The sequence below is a fragment of a genome, unplaced genomic scaffold (assembly GCF_019419815.1).
Source record: "Pyrus x bretschneideri cultivar Hongxiangsu unplaced genomic scaffold, Pyrus_bretschneideri_v1 Contig44, whole genome shotgun sequence".
Classification (NCBI taxonomy): Eukaryota; Viridiplantae; Streptophyta; class Magnoliopsida; order Rosales; family Rosaceae; genus Pyrus; species Pyrus x bretschneideri.
In genome coordinates this window covers 3,375,527-3,399,197 of record NW_025999768.1, presented here as the reverse complement: position 1 = coordinate 3,399,197, position 23,671 = coordinate 3,375,527, and the positions used below count along the sequence as shown (strand labels likewise).

Here is a 23,671-nt window from a genome sequence, read left to right as displayed (position 1 = left end):
AGAAATCCGTCGTCGCACCCGTTGCATCGTCGCCATGCCACCAAGTCCCGCCTGCAACCTCGCCGTCTCACCACCACCTGCTGTAAACCCACATCGCTCGCCTGCTTGCGCGCCGCGCAGACCGGACCTGATAAACCCACCCTGCTTGTTACTTGTTGTCTGACCGAAACCAGATTGCGCCATAATTTGTCACTGTTCTTGATCATTGTGTTACGAAGCCCAAAAAAAAGGAAGGAAAAAAACAGAAAAAGAAAACAGAAGAAGAGAGGAAAAAAAAAGGGTATGGAGCCCACGATCTGTCGGCCTATTAAGATTTGTTTGAAGGCCTTTTTTGGGCCTTGTTGATTGAAGCTACTGCTGGGCTTGGTTGGTTTTGAGCCCTACACGAGTTGGCCTGTTTGGAATTGTTTTGTGACTGTCACTCGAGTGCTTGGACCTGTGACCACTCGAGTGATAGTAGCTTTTTGGTTCTCGCTGTTTGTTGCTACAATTGAGATATGGAAATCTTGTCCATTTAGTGATGGGTTCTTTCCATACTCTCAACACTGGTTAGTTAGAATCAGTTCGCTAGTTTCCCAGTTCGCTAGTCAAGTCAAGTCAAGTTTACATGCCTGCCAGTCCGCCTAATGGAGTCAGTCGGCATCTGCTTGTTTGCAAACCCATGTCATATACCACCATGAGTTTGACGGGGATGTTGGAAAATATTAGTATTGAGGTTTACTTTAATGTTTGGTTTTATGGGCTTAGGCCGTTAGCAGTAGGGTTTCGGTTTCTTACCTTTTAGGGTTAGGGTTAGTTAATTATAAATAGCATGCTTGTTATTCAGTTGAGAAGAAGTTAGTCACGATGTAACCTCTTAGGATTTTGTAACCGTTCCGACATTCTCGTTTGTTTAATAATATTCTTATTATTTTGTAGTCTTGTTTGTTTCGCACTCTGATATTCAACTAGAGGATGATACTAGTTAATTCCCCAAAATGACAACAGATACAATAGAAAATGAAAAAAATGAATGCGAACGTTATACCTTTGATATTTCTTGATATAATGTAGATAATTCCTTCGAACGATGATTGTTTTATTCATCTTAGCACTATGGCAAGTGCCAGCCAAGATGCGGTCCCTGATAGAAACATTTCCAGTGAAAGGGCATTTCTTATCAATGTAAGTCTCTCTAAGATGCAAAAAGCACATGTAGCCATCGTATCAGCAAATACAACACCGCACGCACCCAATACTGAGACAAGAAATAAACAGTACAACTAGGCTCAATTTGGAGTAGATCTATGAACCGACCATTGGAAATCCCAAAAAACATAAGCATATCAAGTGATTGATTTGAAATTCAAGTTATTTCATGGACTAACACTCATATATGCGCCTCTCATCAGTACAGATTGCTAATGGTTCTCATTATCTTCGTTAGCCAATTAAGTGTTATCTTGATCCAGCTGCTTAGAGAAATGTTTGGATATAAGAAGGGCCATCGGATTGTGTTTAGGGAAACTCAGGGGTTCAGATTAGAAGTAGATCAAGAGAAATAAAATTAACCATGAAAATGATGGTGTATTCAATTCAATTCCCTATAATCTCATCCATTCAATTATGTTCAACGGCTCATATTTCCTAACTTTTGTTCCTGATCAATTGAGCGGCTGCGATCTTCGTGGATTTATGTTTTCGAGAGACAAACAGAATCTTGATCAACATGGCAAACCACCATATATACTATATTTTCTTCTATTCCTATTAAAATCCTCATTATTACTCTCTCTCATCTCATCTATTCAAGAGCAACGATGGAGACCAAAGAGGAGAGAAGCTTCATTGATAAGGTAATAATCAAGTGGTACCAAGATCCAGAAGTCCTCCAGATGGTGAAGAAGAGGTTAGTTTGGCCGTCCGTTGAAAGAAAACGAAGCCGGATTTTCTAATATGCTTAGGTGCAAAGTTTCCGGTGTATAAGATACACTAGATCATACTAGAATTTTCAAAAACAGGACATACAAAACATCCTCCTGTCAGATATCCAATTCAAATTTATTTAAAAAATAAAACAATTCGATCGAGTTCCAAGTCTTCCCTCATTTTGTTTGTGCCTAGGGTTTCAACAGCGACAGCGATGATGGAGATTGATAGCATGAAGGACGTCACTGCTGGTCAGAAGAAAGTCAAGTGGTTCGAGAATCCAGAGATCCTCCAAATACTGAAGAGGATCCTTGGCTGAACGAAGATGGCATGCCTGACGCCACCTCTCTCTTCAGCCATTGCCCTAGACGCCACCTCTCTCTTCAGCCGTTGCCCTAGAGGCTTTGGTAACATTTTTCTCTTCTTGTTAATATATACAACACCAACAACCGAGAGTCTTATCACAATAAGAGCCGTTCTGTTTTGCACCGTGTCTTCCGGTAGCTTCTTGTTAAGTAAAGTCCACACACTTCCCTCTTTCTCCTCTCAGCCATGGTTTCCTCTGCCTTGCTCCACTCCTCGTACGGCTCCGGCGTCTGGTCCAAGAAGGAGTAGCTCATCCCTGAGATCGACGACGACACCGTTTTGACGTTCGAGGGGAACTCCAATTCTTCTGGGTCGACCGCGAGCGGCAAGCTCTAGAGGCGGTGGAGAATTCGAAGTCGGATTTGTAGATTGGTGAGTCTGCAGGTCCACAATGTAAAGCTGCACTTCAAGAAACTACTCGTATCATTGAACAAAGCCGCCACAGTAAGATCACTTTTCTTTGTCTGTATCAATTCATTTCGCAAAAACAAAATCCTGTTTTGGGAAGTAGAAGCATACCGTTGCTCGAGTGCTTCCCAGGTGGCCCGAGCAGTCCTCTTGCTCGCCACGACAGACAATACAGAAGCCGTCAAAGATCCATTTATCCAACTGAGGATCATTTGATCCTGTTGAACCCATGCAGTGTACGCATGGTCCACGGCTGTTGAGCCAGGCAGATACTTGGAAGGGGACACCAAGGTACCATCAACATATCCCATCAGATCTCTGCTTTTGAGAATTGGGAGAATTTGCGCCAACCACAGTGGGTAGTTGGTCAAAATGGGTGGAAGGACTGATTTGAAGTGAGGAGGGTTTGAAGAGGAGGAAGGGGTAACATTATTTTCAGCCATTGGAGCGTGGGAAGGAAGAAAAGGATTGATGTCGTTAGACAAAAAAAGAGCTCAATACCATGTAAAACTTACTAGTTCAAAGTTTCACTTAAAATTGCATACCCAAACAATTGTGGGATGCATGTATTTTTAATATTTTCATGATTGTAGATTGGGTTTGAAAACCCTATATACAAGGAAAGGATTACAACCACAGGTTCAGATTATAACAGAAAAACAAATAACCAAACAGTCCTATAAACAAGAAACAGCTGAAAGGATAGGAGTTTGAACCAAGTCAAACTTTGCACCCACCATTTGTAAATCATGAGTCCAGTTCCCACCGGTGGGATTATTTTTTTTAACTTGTCACTTGCATGTTGACCAAGTTTGTGTGCAGTTCGATATTGATGGTGACTTCATGTATTTTCTGGCGGATGCTGCTGTTATAGCGGTAAAAGTTAATTCTTTCTTAGTTTTGTCACTCCGTTTTCAGTTTATCAAATTACTGATGTTTATTTGCTTGACACTTTGCAGTTTCAGTATGGAAATCCCAATAGAGTGAGTTGCAAAAGGGTGAGAGAGTGAGTTGCAGAGGCGAGGGATAGAGATGAAAGAGAGGGAGAGTTAGTGAGAGAGATAGAGAGTTTTGTATAAGGGACAAACAAATTTTTGGAAGGTGGAAACAGGTCCGGGTCGGGGACCCGTCCCTAGCTGCGGGTCCATGCCCCGTTTGTCCACCCCTAGTTGTGATTGTTGTTGGATATCATATATTATTATTACAATGTCTAGGGTTTGAGAATTGTTATAACTTCAGGGGAGGTTATGCTGAAATTTAAGTATAATTTGTAGTGTTTGTTTGACTGTTTTTTATTTTTTTCAGCAAAGAAAAATACCTAGGGACCTTGTCTCCAGTTGAAGATGGCGAAGGTCACCCAAGTGACCAACGGACGTATCACGATCGCATGATGACTGGCATCGGGCTACACCAATGCTGGAGTAGCATAGGGCGTTGGCCCATGACATTGGTCACGTCGTTCGGACCTATTGCCCTATGCGATAGAAGTCTTAGAAGGCGATGCCAAACGAGGTAAGGATAAGGGTGCGCGCTTATTTGTCGATAAGTATCCTGCCTTTTTATTACTTTTTCTTTAAATTTTATATATTTATATTACTTAATGTATGTAATTAATTTGTTACATTGCAAACGAATTACAATTTCGACGACGTCAATGACAATATGTTGGCGTACGTCAACAGGCTCTTCGCTGAACGGTACAAGCAGTGGAAGAGAGACATGCACCAATATTTTCAAACATTTGATGATCCGTAGGTCGCTCTTGAGGAGGGTTGCCCGAAGTAGTTTGAGGATCGGGAAAAAATTGGGTGTGGCTTTGCAGTCATTTTCAGGTGCCCGGCTATGTGGTACGTTTTTTATATTAAGTCTAAAAGTATTATACGTTTCTTACTAATGTTTATTGATTTTTTTTTATATTTCATTTAAATTAGAACTAATACATTGATTTTTTGTATAACAGAAGAATGCGAAAGCCAACAAGATCAATCGAGAGAAGAAGGCTCTTCTCCACCATTCGGGTTTGAGACCCTTCTCATATAGGATAGAGGCACGGCAGCAGGTAATAATAAAGCTTTTCATATTCAATTTTTAATATTTCAGTAATATTAATTTTTCTTTCGTACTAACATTTTTCTTATCTTGTTCTATTTAGGGGGTTCAAAATTCCCGGAGATCGATGTCTTTGCAGACGTTTATGTTCGACCCAGGGATGAGTTGGCCGAGTCCCTTCATGTAAGTATTCTTCAATTGTAATTACTATCTTACACATTCAAATATCATGGTTATTATTTGAATGTTATTATTAATATTTCATGTTATATTACACATGCGACGATGATGGAGAAGAGGCAGTTGGTTCTTTAGGAATCCACCTCTCAGCTTCCTCCCGAGACTCGGCTTGAGTATGTGGATCCCCTCAAAGATGCGGGGTTTCCAATCCTTATAGACACCTTGGATCAGACTCTAGGGTGGAGGCCGATGATGTGTTGTAGGGGATGGGGAATGCTCGGCGGCGGGAACTTTGAGCCTCTTTATCCTCCCAGTCGAAGGGTGAGGTGACAACTTTGACAACAGAGGTGGCCGACCTTAGGACTGAGCTCGCCTCATATAAGAGTCAGATGTCACTAATTGTACAGGCCCTCAATCAGTCCGGCATTCATCTCCCAGATATTCATCCCCTGTCAACGTGTTATCCCCTCCAACCTGAGCATGCCCAGAACTCCGCCCCTTCGACCTTTGAGCTTGTCCTCAACCCCGACCCCTTATTGCCCCAATATTTCCATCCGCATGCGAACGACAACCCCGTAGATTATTCCACATTTTTTTCTTAGTTGTTTAGTCCCTTACTTTTAAAACTTTTTCCTTGTACATACATTTTATTTTTATTTTAAATAAATTATTTTTCTTTTCATTACATTTTTTTATTTTAATTTAATTTTTTTATTTTATTAAAAAAAATTTCTCGAATAATAGCTTCGTCGTGCATACTTTTTTGTGATAACTCACTTTTGTCGTACAAAGTTTTTAGACACGAATATTAGTCATCCTAGGTTTGTATCCTGGCATTTTGTACAACACACATATTCGTTCCTAAAAATTTGGTGCGACGAATGAGGAACCGTCGTACCTTATTTTCCGCAACCAATGCTTTTGTTCATCACGCAATGTCTTTCTTCAAAATTTAATTTTGAGTGCTTGTAATTGTTGCACCATATGATTCTACAGTAAGCAAGGCTCCTATCATTGTGTGTGATTAGTTTACTTTTGTGTTCTCGATTGCTTATATATCATTTTGCTCTTATTGGTTTGAGGGAATAAAGGCTCAAACTTCCTGACATTTTCATGATACTTCAAGAAATCCATTGAAAACTTACTAAATTGTCTAACAAATGGGCAATTTGATTCTTACTGTTGGAGGAAAGATTTGCAGTTTTTAGTTATACTGTAGAAAGGAAGAATACAGGAGAATATATATAGAGGATGACTTTTGAACGGCAACTGAACTTTAATTTTATTGCTTTCAATTTTTTATTACAACACTAGGCCAATCTTATTATTGGCTATTTTTTAATAACATTTAGACCTTTTGATAACAGCTATAACTCTTGGATAAGTTCCAAGAGAGACAACTCTACATTACAGAAAATGCATTACGTTTAACACTTACATCATTGACATGATCCTAGTTGATCTAAGGTTGTTACATATATCCTCATTAGGTTCTTGAGTAATCCTCGCTAGTTCCTGCTGAAATCTCTTCATGGCCAAGGATGGCAAACACATTGGTACCAATATTCCATCCTCAGTGTTGTTTTTGTGTTGAACGTAGAAGCTAATCAAATCCAAGGCCTTGGCGGGTCCAGCAAATACCGGCTGTCCCCATCCAAAATTGACATCTCCAAAACCTACACGCGTATTATCAGAAACTATTAAATAACTTCCGGTCGATGAATATTGAGGTCGCCCTCTTAGTACCAAAAGATCTGCCACTGATCTTAAGTATTCTTCATTCATGGTAGCTTTAGCCTTCTTCACCAACTCCAAAGCATATCCTAGTGGATTTTTGCATAGAGGTTCAGCCTTTGAAACTGCAGCTGGAAATGCAAATGCATTGCCATAGTATCCCAAGGGAAGACGTACATTGTGGTGCTTTCCCCGTGCATTGACAATGCATGAAACTCGAACAACCTGTTTTGGATTAATTTTAAGTGCAAGAGTTCGACATTTCCACAAACAAGCTGTGATCAAGTCAAATGTGGAGCAAGTGGAAATTAGGTGGGGTGGAATCTGTTTTCGAAGGACTCTCATCTCCTTGGCACCAAAGTAGAAAGATCGTTGAACCATGTTTGACTGGTTACTGAATGAGTATGAGTCATCAGAATGATCAATCACGTCTTCATATTCATGATGAGCACATGTAATTCTTGGTGGATCTCGAGCGAACAAGAGCTCTCTCTCCCACACTGGTAGAATAGATGGTGCATGTGCGCCTCTTGCCATCTCCGCAACGGCGGTCAGGAACAGGAGCAATCCAGTTGCATCACACATTGTGTGGTTTAGGCGCAATGCAAGTATGAAACCTCCACATGTAAGACAGGTCACCTGGATATTGCAAAAGTTAGTTACTAGACTTTTTTCTTGATCATCATATTCGTGCTAGTTAACAATTCTTTAGAAGAAAAGACAAAAAAAAAAAAAAAAAAAAAAAAAAAAAAAAAAAAAAAAAGAAGACCCTTCTAAATTAGATAATCTAATTAGGAATAAAAAATTTCGTAAAAATTAGGAATAAAATTCAAGAAAGATGGAGTCTCTTTGAAAGAGTCTCGTGCATGTTGTAGTTACTTGAAATAGTCTTTAAATATAGAGGAATTTAGACAAAACGCTTATGAAAGAAAAAAAATTTAGACAGAAGACAAAGAGGACAACATGACGACATGCCAAAAACCTAGAAGAAGAACGGCAAAGGAAAACCTACACAATAAAGGTGATGTGAGACTGGTAGAAAACCTAGGACCTAATTAGGCAGATACCATGTAGAAATATAATTTCCTCAATTCGGTGTGTATACAAATTTTACAATGCATAGGGTTAAACTTAAGGATTGTCAAAGAAAAATTAGTTTCGAAAAATAATGAAAAGCGTTTCATAATCTTTTCTTTTCAAAACCACCTAATGACTTTCTTTAATCATAAAAACAAAGAGGTGTGGTAGTATCGTAGATAAGTTCAAGTTTGGGTGTGGTGGCAGTATGATAAATTTTCGTTTATGACAAGGGTTGCCAATTTTATGAAAAAGTTAAAAACAGTTGCGGTGCCACCAAACTTCAACTTATTTACAATATTGTTAGCGCTTTCTTGTTTATGCCCTTTTTGTCATTAAAAATTTCATATGTTATTGATTGCACTAATTTCTTACAATAAATCTTTGGGGTGTGTATGCAACCTTAACGCAAAAAACACTACTCATAGCCTTAACCTACTTCAAATTTTTTGTAAAGAATTAATGGCTATGACCAAATATGAATACGAAAAACTAAATAACATGTAATTGATAATTAATTGACTCACCTGAACCAACAGCAAAGGACAACCAATAATTCCATCAGAGCCTGGAAAATTAAATAAGAACTCCTCTAAGAGTGGACAAGGGGGTAGAATTTTGTCTCCTAGTTGCTCAAGTGTGACATTAGCAGAAGCCTCGACGAACAAGATACCTTCACCATTGCAATTGACCACGAGCTTTCTGTTAGGCCCTTCCCTAAGCCTTCCAGCTAAAGGGTAGTAATACACTAATGCTCTACTTAAGGCTTCCCTAATCACCTTAACGGGATTACGATTTTTATTAAGTGAAGGGTTGTCTTTGTAACACATTATGACTGGAACATGAAATCTCAAGAATTCTTGGTCGTCAATATCTGAGAGAAACTTTGTTTCTTGAGGCGTTGGCTTTGCCGGAGTTATAAGTTCCGGTTGCAATCGTTTCACCTGAAGTACTGAGAGTGACATCATTTCAGTAACGAGCTTAAGAACTAGCAGAAGATCAAAGGATTTGGAACTTTTATTTTGTTGTATGCATGCTAACTAAAAGTTGATAGTCAGTACTTATATAGCGTTATGCAGATGCTCTAGGGTTCCGAATCTTTTATCCAAGTTTCCACCTGTTGTGAATGTGATTCTTTTCTTTTCCATTAAAAATGTTGTTAGAAAGAAACGTTTAAATCACGCAATCAACATGGACTGCAAAGAAAAACATGTTGAGAGCCATGTGCATGGAACCATTTCACAGTTCACACCACAGATTCGTACATATACATTAATACTGAATTTCATTTCAACATCAGAAAACTGAATACTAACAGGGATATGAGGACAGGTGTTCGGTAGAAAACCTCTGATAGGAATGGAAGGAAAAAGGTCAACATCGTTCGTACCTGCCCCAATTCCAGCTGTGACTTTTGTAAAACATCCATTAGACGTCTGCTATAAAGGAAAACATTGTTGGGACTTGGAAGCACGTCAAGTGTTGGGCTATAAAGGAAAGGAAAACATTGTTGGGACTTGGAAGCACGTCAAGTGTTGGGCTATAAAGGAAAACATTGTTGGCATATTAGCACGGGAGAATATTGTTTCACATGGCGTGGAGCACGTCAAGTATTGGGCTTCGTACATGAGATAATCTACTCTGATAAAAGTTGAGGTTCCATCGCCACTTAGTACTATAGTTTAGTGATTCTTTACTTGTAAGTGAGAGATTTTAGGTTCAATTCTCATCAAAGGCGAATTTGAACCACAGTATTATTAGTCAATTGTGAGTCATAGCCCATCATCTTTTCCTCAGTACAGATAATGTCGTTTGTTAAACCAAAAAAGAGAGAAGTTGAGGTTCCATCATAAAACTAATTGACAATATGAAGAGTAACTCAATTACTTATAAGCACATGCAAAGTCATTCCCTTACCTAATATGAGATCTATACTCTCAACATTTCACTGTTAAGCAAATCTGTAAAAAAACAAAATGGAACAAATAATTCAATCACTTGACAAAATATAACTCACTGAAGACAATATTATGTTTGTTAAAAATGAAGCTTCTGATTACACCCAACTTTTATCTCCTCACCCAACGAACTCTTTTTACTCTACAAGATTTTAAAAACTTAACATCTACTCTCCGTACTAACCAAATCTTCCACAATTAGCCCTTCCAAATCCTTCTCTATCTTGCACGATATATCTTCTCATCCAACAACCTCCCCTTCAATACGGGGCTGCCGAACCCACTTTCCTCCATCAATATTCGGTTCTTCATCAAGCTATGCACACTCTTTTGAGAATTCAACTTAATTATAAGGAACATGAAACCAATAGCTCTTTGCAACTACTTGTGAATTATGTCTTTATTTGCGTTCATTTAAGTTGGTGGTTAGCCATCCAATTGTTCTTCCCCATCAATTTTTAGAAGAAATCAAACCAAACTAGACTTGAATGTTCATATATTCATTGGAGTTTAATATAACAATACGTAAAATTCCATCACTAAGAAGTAAGAAGCCAAATTGTATCAAGACTTTGTAACAGCAGCATGAAGGCCAGGAGTCAACTTGGAGGAGAAGATCGCGAGCGGGTTCAGCTAGCATTGGTTAACCGAACCCCCGATTCCATGTTCATAGTTATCGGCTAATCCTCAACTCTTATGTTCGATGCTTAACTTCCGAACATTGAACTTTTTGTCAAATTTTGTGTTCGGCATGTTCAAATACATGATTCAATCTAGTTGTATTTTATTTAAGAAAACAGAAACAAACCCAAGAGCATTTCAGAGAAAAGTGACGGCATGTTCAAATACATGATTCAAACGTCACTTACATACTTCAATGATTAAGGGTTTTGGTCACGATACCACCTTACATCTCATTTAAATTAGCTAGCTAACAAAGGCCTTCAAGACCCCAGTTGTTCTAAGCTAATCTAAACCTCACACCAAAGCAAACCTATCTCAGCCCTACACTTGTAATTTTGGACTGAGTCAACATATTTGGCCGTTAGAAATTTAGAAATAACTAAGCCATTACTTTTGTTTAATACAAAAAATTGGAAGCTAGAAATCAGTTTAGGCATCAACACTCTCCTTCAAATTGTTTCTAGCTTTGACACCAAGCAAATCCCTGAGGTATACAAAACTCTCTTTTAGCGTACCCTTAGTAAATAATAATATATCACCAGTTTGATCTTCATATTTGCAATAGATAAATAATCTCAACTAAAATTCCAGATGAGGATTCAAGTACGGTTTCAATCATACTACGTAATAGTGAAGAACAAAATGAAATAGAGAAAAAAGAACAAAAGACTCACGGTATAATTCATGGGCACACAACCGATTAAAGAACCATTGAGAAATAAGTACTTTTACAAGACAAACATCTACTACACTTGAAATTTTCTCTTGTACTTTTAATCATGTAGCACAGTCTTTCTTTTGCTCTCTTTTGGATGAACACGACACACTCAGCAAGTTCTACTCACGACTAAAGAGATTGCACTCAATTTCGTCACATAGATGGACGCAACTTCTTCACCCAAATGAATATGATGAATAATGTGAGAGGTATGAAGTGTTTCACTAAGATCACTCTTCTAACCTATCACTCAAGAACTTTGCTTTAAACCTTTTATGCTCAAATCTTATAACCAAGCAAAGATGAATGATAGGCTTGATTTCCTATGAAACCAACAGCCTAGAATAAAGGAAACTGGAATTATGTACTAGAATAAAATCAAATTGGGTTTATTTCTTAAAACTAGGCAATTAAACTGATATTATAATCTTCAAGATATGCAATGATGTAATTCTCGTTTCCTATATGAATGCACATGATCCTCCAACATATGCCTTGATGTGCACGTTTTCAGTAATTAAACCTAGAAACTACGACAAGCCTAAAATATAGAACTAATATATTGCAGACGCATTAAACTTGTCTAGGAAATTAGCCAAATACAAAAGCTTGCGCTTTCACACCTGCATTCAATTAAGTCCTTTAGAACAAACCTCAGCCAAATTGCTTAAAAATAGCCTCTCCAAGGAAGAACATTACTTCGAAAAAAAGTTGTCTTTGACTTTGGGCTTAATCAAGGGTTGTAATTCCTTTAATTCTAATGGTGAAATTGGGTTAAGACAAAAAATACTTAAAAAAAAAAAAGATATTATCTACACTAAGGAGAGAGTGGGCTAAACCTAATAATAGGCTAGCATAATGTGGTTCTAATTCGCTTTTATCGATAATCGAACCTTAAACCTCTTATTTACAAGTGAAGGGGAAATCACTAGACCGTAATACCAAGTGGCAATACTTTGGATTAGTTCAGTATTCCTATGCTTTCTAAAAAAAATATGATTCTACTGTCCTATGAGAATAAACAATTGTGTCTTTTATGGTATGTAGTATGATATAATAATTGTCAAAGACAATAACATAAGGGCAAAAATTGTAATTTTGTAAAATATGTGGGGTTGTACTTGTGTGACGACCCATCCCAAATTATTATATATATCTTCTCTCCTAGTGTGTAAAGTGACAATATTGCCATGTTGGCTTAGTGAAGTGGATGTACATATGTAGTTTTAAATTATTTTTCTCGCTATTGTAATTAAATCGTATTCAACGTCATGAGCGCGTTGACGCGAGTTAGGACCAAATCGGATAATTGGGTTACGAACAATTAAATATGTAAATGTTACCAACAATTAAATATGCAAATGGGTAGAAATATATTTTTAAGATTGAGTATACCTAGCCCTACCCACCAATCATTTTAGTTTCTCTATGTCCTAAGCCCAATCAGATAATTGGGTTAATTGTTGTTGGACCAACTAAAATCTATTACTCTCTCTCTCTCTCTCTCTCTCTATCTCTGCTGCCCAATCAGGCAGACCCACACACGCACACACACGTACACCTTTCTCCCTCTCCTTCTCGACTCTTCTCCCTCCGTACACCCGAGACCCTCAGCTCACAATCTATCAAACTCTCACGGATCAAGCTCGAAACTGGTGCCAGCATACTCAACTCGACCTCACAATCCTAGTGATACCCTTAAGCTATCGAACGGACGATGGGACTTGAGAAACCCGAAGCTCTGGCGAGGTGCCTTTTTGCTCCGACGTGATCCCAGTGAGATTTCAGAGATTTAAGGCTTGGAAGGGTATCCACTCAACTTCCTTAGCACTTTGGAGTAGTTTTGGAGTATTTTGGACGTCGGAATAGGCAAATTCACGAAGTTGCAGAGTTGGCCGGTTTTTCCAATGATTTTTCCGACCGTTTTCGTAGGATTTTGGACTCTTAATAGGTACGATTGTGTTCTACTCTTCGATACCTTCAAATCCATATAAATTTCATGGATTTTGGTTATGAAATGAAGCCCATGAAGAAAGGAAGAGATCTATACCTTCCCCGTGGCCATTCGTGGCCGGAATAGGGTCGAGAAAAGTCTGCAAGTCACGGCACCTTGCCGGAAAATTGGGAAATAAACCTCCGAGTTGTTTCTCACTACAAACCTTCATCAAAGCACCTAAAATGAGTCCTAACTAGAGTTTGATAGATCTAAGAGAAAGATTAGAGAGAGTCCCAAAGCTTACCAAGGTCGAGGGTTCACCGTTGTGGTTCCCCGAGCTTACGGGTTCGAATACTGGTATCCGTTCCTTCCTCCGCTAAGACGGCGACTAGGTGTATCCATGTGAGTATGTATGGGTGGGTACGTGTGTGTGTGTGTTGTTTTCAGAGGGGAGAGGGATAACGCAGAAAGGGAGAGAGTTGCAGAGAGTTTCAGGGGGAGAGCGTGAAGAGAGAACCGGGAGAGAGAAGGGAGAAGAAGGGGGAAGTGAGAACTATGAGAGAGAAGAGAGCTGAGAGACCGGGGAACCAAAACAGAGGGTGGGTCCCTCATGGCATACCAACCAATCCCATAAAAGGAAAAACAATAAAAAATATCTCTCTTGATTGTGAAATTACTATTCTACCATTTCGCCTCACCAAAGTAGCTGTTAAATCCATAAGAAGTGTCAAATTAGTTTTATCATCTGGTTTTGTTTTAGAATTGAGTCCAGTACTTTAGGTACCTTCCATGATAAGGAATTTGATTTATGCATCTAAGTTAGTTAACTCAGGCTTTACCTTTGTTGGTGACAATCATTGTGCAAAGTTTTACCATTAAAATGATGTTAATAAATTGCTTGGCAATGCTTATTTTGAAATTGATATGTGGCAACTAGACTGTTCGTACAAAAATGAATGCTTTAATGTTCAAACAGTTGGTTCAAAAACAATGTCTACTTTTGAAAAATCCTCCATGCTTTGGCATAGAAGGTTGAGACATATCTAAAGAAAGAATCATCACCTTAAAAAAACAAAATATGTTGCCACAACTTGATTTTAGTGACTTCAAAGAATGTGTCGATTGTTTCAAAGGAAAACTCACCAACACGAGAAAATTAGGTTCAAACCGTACACACTGATATATGTGGACCTTTTCCAAACAAAATCATTTGTGGAAAATCTTATTTTATATATTTTATCAATGATTTTTCACATTATGCATATGTTTATCTCATCTCGGAAAAATCTGAAGCTTTGGATTGTTTTAAATTTTTTCATTTAGAAGTTGAAAAACAACTTGAAAGACAAATTTAAATTATGAGATTCGATAAAGGTGGTGAGTATTTTAGCAAGTACATTGAGGTTGGACAACACACAGGACCTTTTGCAACTTATCTTGAACGAAACGGCATCATAGCACTATATACAACCCCTAAGACCCCTCAACGTAACGGGATGGCGGAAGGAAGAAATTGCGCCCTCAAAGATATGATAAGGTCTATGTTTTCACACTCACTTCTTCGTTTGAATATTCAAATTGACTGTTGTTATATTCAAAGTCCTACTAACTATCATCTTATAAATAAGTTTCTTAGTCTCCCTCACCCCCGGCCATGAATTCCAAATCTTCCAAGAGAGAGTATTCAAACATGACAAAATACCCTATGATCAAACCCGTCTTTCTTTTCTTCCTTTTCTTTAGGATCTTCTTCGTCGGGGCACAAAACACAACATTAATCTCAGTACATGTGGGAGTGGTTCTTGACTTGGACACCGGGTTTGGGAAAATGGGGATGAGCTGCATCGACATGGCCCTCGCCGACTTCTACGCCTCTCATGCAGGCTACAAAACCAGGCTGGTCCTACACAGAAGGGACTCTGCAGAAGATGTCGTTGTTGCAGCTACTGCAGGTTCTTTCTCTACCTCTTCTCTTTTTTGTGTGTTCTTTGTTCTTCTCTTAAATATGTTTCACTATCTATTAGAATATTAAAGGTGTTGATCCCCAATTGGTTCAAATGGTCGGGGTCTTCCATGATATTTGGTGTGGTTCGAAAGATTTTTCAGTGTGACCGTCACACAAGATGGTATACCACGTATTCCTATATAAATGGTGGGTTATGTGTGTAAAAGGTTAATAACTTAAAAATTAAAATTTTCCATCACTTATATAAAAACACGTGATGTACTATCCGTGTTCCCATCACAACTAAAAATTTCTTGCGTGGTTCGTTTGGAGATGCTAAATGTATGTGATCTGTCACAACCTTGGTGTATTCGGCTTAGCACGACCAAGGATGAGCCGGTATGGCTTGTGGGAAATTTAAATATTAATTATTTAATTTCGACATTGAATAAAAGAAATTTAACCGGTAGCAGTTTCTTCTTCTATTACATGTTGTGTCCGGGGAATGTTGTTTTTTTTTTTTTTTTTTTTTTTTTTGGGTTTTGTTTTGTTTTGTTAAATGATAGATTTTATCAGATTAGACGTTAAATTAACTATTAATAGAATTTAAACTCATATTGCCACGCAAAACTTTAATACTTTTCTACTATTATGGTAAAAAATCACTTGCGTCAGAGGAATGTTGTTAAGAAGTGTTGTTTTGTTGAAGCGGCTGCCCTTCGGCTTGCTTCTGTTTTTTGGCTGCCGTCAAATCTTTTTGTGCTCATACAAGCCTTTTTTTTTTAACCACTCCACCCCTTGACCCACCCTGTTCATCGAACCTAGGACCTATACTACCCCACCCCTTTACCCCATACCCGTCGCCAGGGCTAGGTGGCTTTCTGTTCATACAATCTATCGTTGCATTAAAAAAAAAAAAAAAAAAAAAAAAAGCTTGTCAGTTTTCTTCAAGTTTTTGATTAGAACATTGCATCCAGAGAAGCCTCAATTTCCAAGTTTGTCAGTTTTTTACAACTTGACTCAATAATTTTGTTGTTGATGTTTTATATCAGTTTGTTGTTATAACATAAATGAACTGTTATAATACTTCTTTTTTTATATATATGTCATCAATTTCGAGTTTTGTTAATTAACAAGTGCGTGCTGTTCTTATTCTTCTTCAATTCATATATCTTTATTTTGTTTGTTTTCTGAAATTGCTCCAACGTGGCTCATGCAAGTGACCCTGGTCAGTTAGGCTTAGTTGGGTAGAACCAAGTTTGTTTGGATCTGGTTGGGTTGGATTTGTATCGTGATCAACCATTGTAATTTTCTAGTAATGCTTATTTCTAGCTGAAGTTGCATCAGAGTTTAATTAATTTCAAATTTTCACCTTTGAAACAGCTATAGACTTGATAAAAAATGAGAAAGTGCAAGCCATCATAGGGTTAGAATCATCAATGCAAGCCAGCTTTGTAATTGAGCTTGGAGACAAAGCTCAGGTGCCCATAATCTCATTTTCTGCAACATGCCCTTCTCTTCAGGGTTCATACTTTTTCCGAATTGCACAAAATGACTCATCTCAAGTTAAAGCCATTAGTAGTATCATCCAAGCCTTTGGTTGGACTGAAGCAGTGCCCATCAGCGTTGACAATGAGTTCGGAAGGGGAGTAATACCTTACCTGACTACTGCTTTGCAATCAGTTGGTGCTCGTGTGCCCTACTGGAGTTCCATTCCTTCAATCGCCACCGATGAGGAAATTGTTGCAGAGCTTCGCAAGTTGATGTCAATGCGAACCAGGGTCTTCATAGTGCACATGTCCCCATCTCTTGGCTCTCGGTTTTTCTCTAACGCAAAAGACTTTGGCATGATGGATGAAGGCTATGTTTGGATAATGACAAATGGGATGATGATTAACCGTTTTATTTCCTCGAGTTCTTCTGTCGACATAGATGACATGCAAGGGGTGTTGGGTTTAAAAGCTTATGTTCCCATTACAAAAGAGCTTGAAAGTTTTAGAGCTCGATGGCAAACAAAATTCCGACAAGACAATCCAACTATCCCTAGTGTTAAACTGGATGTTTTTGGGTTGTGGGCGTATGATGCCGCTTGGGCACTAGCCATGGCTGCTGAGAAGGTTGGAACAACAAACTTCCGCTTCCAGAAGATGAACTATTCTGGCAATTCCACTGGTTCAGAGAGATTAGAGGTCTCTCAAAGTGGTACTGAACTTGTCCGAGAACTATCAGGTACAAGATTCCGGGGTCTTTCAGGAGATTTCAGCCTTATTAATAGGCAACTACAATCATCAACTTTTCAGGTAGTTAATGTGAATGATAATGGGGAAAGAGGGATTGGATATTGGACACCCAAAAATGGACTTGTAAGAAACATTAAATCGGACAAAAATACAAGCAGACACTCTACTTCTAATGCCACTCTTGGACCTATTATATGGCCTGGAGACACCACCTCGGTCCCAAGGGGTTGGCAGATTAGTGCGAATGGGACCTTAAGAATTGGAGTCCCGGTGAAGGGAGCATTTGACGACCTTGTAAGTGTGAAACATGATCCAAGCACTAATACAACCAACATCACTGGATACTGCATTGACGTCTTTACTGCGGTAATAGAAGTATTGCCGTACTCTGTTCCTTATGAGTTTCATCCCTTTGCAAGGCCTGATGGTACGAGTGCTGGTAGTTACAATGATTTGATCGATCAAGTATTTCTTGGGGTAAAAACTCTTACTCTAAGCTTTATGTTTTCCCCTTATTACTTCATATTTTTATTCTATAAAAAACATCGATTCGAATGTTAAAACATTAGCAATTTTACTTGACAGAAGTATGATGCTGCAGTTGGAGATATTACCATTAGAGGAAATAGATCTTTGTTTGTTGACTTTACATTGCCATACACAGAAGCAGGGGTATCGATGGTCGTGCCTATCAAAGGAAATACAGGTGCCAAAAACACCTGGGTGTTCCTGAAGCCTTTGACCTGGGACCTTTGGGTAACTAGTGGCTGTTTTTTCATATTCATTGGTTCTGTGGTCTGGTTTCTTGAACATCCAATAAACAAAGAATTTCAGGGGTCTCCGCGTCACCAAATTGGCACAAGCTTTTGGTTCTCCTTCTCAATCATGGTTTTCGCACATCGTAAGTTCCCTACATGAGTAATCGTTTTTTAGTGGTAGTTGATGCTTTGTAGAAACAATCTTACTTACATATTTGATGACATACTGATGCCATTTCTGTATTCTTTTGAAATTTTTGAAACAGGGGAGCAAGTATTGAGCAACTTGGCTAGATTTGTAGTGATCATATGGTGCTTTGTTGTTCTTGTACTAACACAAAGTTATACAGCCAGTTTAACATCAATGTTAACAATCCAACAGCTCCAACCAACCGTCGCTGATGTAAACACGCTCATAAAGAATGGGGACAAGGTTGGTTACCAAATAAATTCTTTTATTTATGGGATTCTGAAGCGAGTAGGATTTCAGGACGATAAACTCAGGCCCTATCGTTCTAGAGAAGAATTGGAGAAACTTCTTCGCAACGGGAATGAAAATGGAGGTATTTCTGCCGCTTTTGATGAAACTCCCTACATGAAACTTTTTATTGGAACGTATTGCTCAGAATATACCCTTGTTACACCAACATTCGACTCTGATGGGTTTGCATTTGTAAGTTCCCCTTGTTTCTCTGTCTGGGCTTCTCTCCTTCAATTAATGCATGTTTTCTGACGTTGGATTTTTTTCCCTTTGGGTTATGAAGGTCCTTCAAAAAGGTTCGCTTCTCACGCGTGATTTTTCAACTGCAATCACTAAAGTGCGCGAGGGAGATAAAATGAAGACCATCGAAGATAAGTGGTTCAAGAAATATGAAAGTTGTTCAAACTCCAACACCGCGGAAAGTTCCAACACTCTTAGTCTTGATAGCTTTAGGGGCCTCTTCATCGTTGCCGGTGTTGCTTCATCACTAGCTATCCTCATATTTACAGCTATGTTCCTCTATGAGCATAGCCACATCTTCACACGCGCAGATACGGAAGCCTCATTTTGGATAAGAATTCATGAAATATTAAGAGTATATTACGGAAAAGAACTCACTTTGGATACTTCTAAGAAGAGCACGCTGCAATGATAGTGATTATGGTATAGCTGCGGCTGAATCTTCACTAAACAGAAGCTGCCCCCCAAGTTCATACTCAAGCTTTTCCGACCCTGCTGGACCGCACATTGTTCATCAAGAGCCGGTGGGAACTCCTAATTCTTCCGTGCACGGTGGTGATCTGAATCCCAATGGTCAAGCAACCCAAGACAGTAGTACTCGTGAATATGGTGTTGAGTTAATTTCCTCTCCAAGTGATGAGGGACGGACCTAAACCTTGAATTAGAATAGACTATTGCCCAAGAAAGCTATTGATTTAGAGTAAATTACTGTGTCAATATATATTCTCCCCCAATAGTGTTTTTCTTTTTTTAATCTTAATTGGTGATTTATAACATTAACTAACAAATTTTGATAAGCAATCAAGTCTTAATTAGAGAAAATAAAAACTTGTATAATTGGGGATATTTCCATCTAACTTATTCCTAATTTATTTAATTTTGACTGGGCTATGATCGTCCTTATAGATAGAAAAATACACTTATGAGAAGTGTAGAATAAGATTTTTGAAGTGCTAATAACAGTTCCCTTCAGTTTTGATGATTGGATTACTCTTGCACTTGCAAAGGGAGTTGAAGAGATCCCGCCACTGCAAGAATTTATATGCAGAGACAAGGGTATTATTTGAGAGTGTTTTTAAAATGACTAAAAGCGTTTTTAGATTTTTTGGGTTCTCCAAAAACACTTGAAGTGCTTTTTGCAAGAAGCATCAATTATGTGCAGAAACTAGGATTTACTTGTATTTTTACTAAATATTGATTCCAAAAGCATTTTGACCAAAAACGTTTTTAGCCATTTAAAAGTACTTCCAAACGAGTTCAAGTTCTTTGTAGGGCTATGTTCTCCTTGAATCTCCTTCTGGATTTAACATTTTGAAAACTCTTCGACTGGATACTACATTAGTCACTAAAATTTTCATTTCACATCTGCACTCTAATGCTCCGGCCTGTGTTGGTGCCACAATTCCCCTTGCTGAGTGTTTAGAATTCTTTGTCAGTCTAAAATTGTCTTTAAACATCTTGCGAGTGTTTAGAGTTATTTGTTATGTCAGGTGTGTCACTGTTAGTTGAAACCAACAGAAAGATTGAATGATGTTATTGTTAGATATAAACTTGCACCACAAGCAATTTGAGCTTCTTATCAAGAGACTGTGGCATGGATGGGTTAAATCCAGGTTAAGTTCTTATTTATGCCTTATTATGCAAAAGACTTTAAATATCTTCGTATGCAAGCCAAATGATAATCACAAACTGATTGGATCTTGATTCAACTCAGTTTGCAACTGTCACACATATATGAGTATTCTACAATCCTTTCCAATCCATGAAAATTTGTAGTACGAGTATTTTCTTTTAAATCCCTTTCAAATCCCTAACTTCATTTCAACACTTTGGTCACAAGCAAAAATTTGCCCGACTGACGAGAGAGTTTGCCTGAATAAGTCTAAACTTGTCCGATCTCATTACTTTGTTGTGGAATATCTGATAAGTATTTAACGTCATTTCTTTTCTGTTTTTTCATTTTATGCCGTCTGTTATACATTTATGTGATTAAATCTACATGAAGAATACCAATTTACATGAAGAATATTAGGGTTCCAAACTTAATGCGTGTGATGTCTCTATGACGAACGTGACTAGTTCATGTTAATTTGTACTTATTTAGGTGGGATTTGAGTATTGAACCCTTGCCTTATGTACTTAATCACATCTTTTATGTTGCCCAAACTCTCAATTTCCTTGCGGCAGTGCGCAGTCGAACAACATGCAGCCTTGCCCCCACATTTCAAGGAAATATCTTCTTTTTTTTGTCGAAGGAAATATCATATCAATTGGGCAATTTCATGGCTGGAGAAGCTGTTGAGTATATACGTGCAACAGCCTGCATGCAAATGAATAGTATGAATTTGTTGCCACTATAGGTTGTAAAAGAGGGGATAGGATCATCTCCTGAGCAAATGCTTGGGATCCTCATGAGCAATCAGTACGGGCTGTTAGATTTTGATCTAACAGCTACAATTATTATAACTTTTAGAGGGGTCTCCTGCAACGGCCCGTCTTGATTGGTCATGAGGATCCCGAGCATTTGCTCAGGAGAGGATCCTGTTCTGTAAAAGAGTTAAGGATACTGAGGAAGATTGTAAAAGAGTATTGCATTCTCGATAAAGTGTTTCATGCGTAAGGATGACGACGGTTCGGATCGAAAACTTTTGCACTCTTATTTATTTATGTAACTGTGAAAAATATTGGTACACATAACCACAAATTAACCGTTTACCTGATAACGAATTTCCCATCGTTTAACTTAACTGGTTTACCCATTTCACCCATAATAAAAACAGAAAAAACAAAATTTTTGTAATTAATGAAAAAACAGAAGCCAGAATTAATCACGTTATATAAACCACAATCTAGTAGTATTTCTCTTCACTCGTAAGAGGTTTTAGATCCAATTTCTGAAGGCGAATTTAAATCGTATTGTTGCTAGCCCATTGTGAGATCACACTCCCAATAAACAGCCACCCTCTCTCTGTGTCTCTCTCTAAGCAACTGCTGCAAGCATGCAACTCTCTCGAACCGAAGTACAAAGCCTCCCTCCACCACACAAATACGGCCAGCCACTACCACACACAACCACGAGCCACCACGATCCGGCGATTCTCCATTTCCCTCTCTCAGACTATCTCTTTCTAGGAGTCGGCGTCTCTCTCGATGATTTCCACAACAACGGCGAGCTAAGAACTCCGTCTCGCATTTCGATTCTTCATCATTTACCGCCGCTTCTTATTCTCTGAAACGGAAGAGACCCCCGATGATTGAGATCCAGAACGTCATGCAAGAAATTAAAAGCGAGAAGCCCCGGTAATCCTCTTTATGGGATTAATTTTTTTATTTAGGATGCATGTTGAATTAGGGATTTACGATTTAGGGCTTTTGATTGTTTCTGCATTTGGATTTGGATTTCTGAATTAATTTTATGTGGATTTGGTTGATTTGGATTTTTGATATTGGATTTGGGATTGATTTGTTTATGAGGCAAATTCCTATTGAATTGAAATTCGGAACTGTACGACCGAATCCAGAAACGTGTTTGAGAATACCGAAATTTCGGTTCGGTTATTCACTTTCTATTTCAACACCTCTGCTTACATTAGTAAGCGAGGTGAACTACTCGAAGGCGTGCACACACGAGACACACGTGTGTCACAGTGGGGGAAACCCTAGCAGCCCCAGCTCACTATAAAAGCCAATTTTCAGCCCCCACTTGTGATTTCCGCTCCCTCAAACCCTAGGCGCCGAAGAGCCTCTCACTCTCTCTTCCTTCACTTCTCAGCCAACCTCGAGAACCACACCCCAAGCTTTAACAACTGAATCGGTTGCCATATCTCTGCCAGAGCTCTTACGACGGTTTTTCAACAAATCCGAGTTCCAGTCATCAAATCTGAAAGATAACAATCCTCACTCTCTTCCGTCCCGTCCTTTTCGTGACTGCTCTTAGATTAAACGAAAAGAGATGAGAACCATCTCACGCTTGTGTTCTGGTTATGTGCATTGAAAGATACATGATGGTAGGTTGAAAGCCAAGTGTCTCTGATGTTCTGAAATTATAGCCTTCAATAGCTGCCCGTGCTCGGCCACCCAAACATTTATGTTGTCATTGATGTTGTAGGGCATTGCAGGAGACTGCTCCTGTGTAAGAACTTATATGGTTTCCCCCTCTAGTCGGACACGTTCCACGAATATGACTGACTGTCATCCATGATTGATTTGGAATCTAGTGAAGTGATAGCCGAAGCACGGAACTCTAGGGAGCCTAGATTCCAAATCAATCATAGATGACAGTCAATCGAATTCATGGAACAGTGTTCGAATAAAGGGGGAAACCATACAAGTTCTTACACAGGAGCAATTGCTCCTGCAATGCCCTACAACATCAACGACAACATAAATGGCTTTTTTTTTTTTCAACGCAGATTGCTTCTTGTTTATCACTTCATGCGAGATGGTGGAAAATTTTCTTGAGTTGTGGAGATAGTATTGAGATATAGTTTTTGGTCGGATGTAATATCATAGTGTTACATAAAATTCATGAAACAGAATTTCGTCTTTCCTAAAATCACTCACTGTGACAAGGAGCTTGCCTCCTTCAAGAGGTCTTTAATTTCTCCACGCAATCGGGTTGCCGTAGCACTCTTAACTCCTCCCTGCCAACGAAAAAATTCCCCCAAATTCAAATTTTAATTTCAGAATAAATGCAATTAAAGCATAAAAAAAAGTAAAGATTAAGAGCTCAACTTCGCTCAAAAATTAGGATTAAATTGTTTGAATGCAAGTTAAAAATAGTCGAGGAAATTACCTTCTTTAACTGTTCCAGCCACTTAGAGAGGAATTGGAAAGCAACGACGACGATGAATACAATTGGAGCTGCGAAGGAGCTCCGGCGCCGGTAGGGTTTCTATTACCTCTCCCGTATCCGTATGAGATACCACCTCCTCCTTCGTTTCGGATTTTCTATGCTTCTCTGCAACCGGGTCAGTTGCTATAGACCCA

The 23,671-nt window shown here is 38.7% G+C and overlaps 2 protein-coding genes and 1 long non-coding RNA gene across 3 annotated transcripts; 1 reads left to right on the top strand and 2 right to left on the bottom strand.

The window, feature by feature from the left end:
• Positions 1 to 6,163: 6,163 nt before the first annotated feature.
• Positions 6,164 to 8,829, bottom strand: LOC103957793 (alcohol acyl transferase 1 allele GSa). Its single transcript, XM_048567389.1, has 2 exons — positions 8,250 to 8,829; positions 6,164 to 7,284 (listed from the first exon to the last, which is right to left on the bottom strand). Exons 1-2 carry the CDS (start codon positions 8,688 to 8,690, stop codon positions 6,346 to 6,348), a joined length of 1,380 nt encoding a protein of 459 aa, XP_048423346.1. The 5' UTR covers positions 8,691 to 8,829; the 3' UTR covers positions 6,164 to 6,345.
• Positions 8,830 to 12,391: 3,562 nt separating this feature from the next.
• LOC125469696 lies at positions 12,392 to 13,856 on the bottom strand. Its single transcript, XR_007251905.1, has 2 exons — positions 13,323 to 13,856; positions 12,392 to 13,241 (listed from the first exon to the last, which is right to left on the bottom strand). It is a non-coding gene; the product is annotated as an uncharacterized LOC125469696 (long non-coding RNA).
• Positions 13,857 to 14,533: 677 nt separating this feature from the next.
• LOC103955339 (glutamate receptor 2.7) lies at positions 14,534 to 19,516 on the top strand. Its single transcript, XM_048567388.1, is given in 6 exon segments — positions 14,534 to 14,970; positions 16,347 to 17,680; positions 17,789 to 18,104; positions 18,228 to 18,634; positions 18,726 to 19,091; positions 19,093 to 19,516. Coding segments are annotated over 6 exon segments (2,964 nt in total). The 5' UTR covers positions 14,534 to 14,672; the 3' UTR covers positions 19,336 to 19,516.
• The last annotated feature ends 4,155 nt before the right edge of the window (positions 19,517 to 23,671 follow it).

Bases quoted from the DNA above. Each gene is read 5' to 3' on its own strand.
- LOC103957793 (XM_048567389.1), bottom strand. From the start codon at position 8,690: ATGATGTCACTCTCAGTACTTCAGGTGAAACGATTGCAACCGGAACTT. The intron at 7,285-8,249 runs GTGAGTCAATTA...TGCAATATCCAG, and splicing joins GTCCTTTGCTGTTGGTTCAG to GTGACCTGTCTTACATGTGG.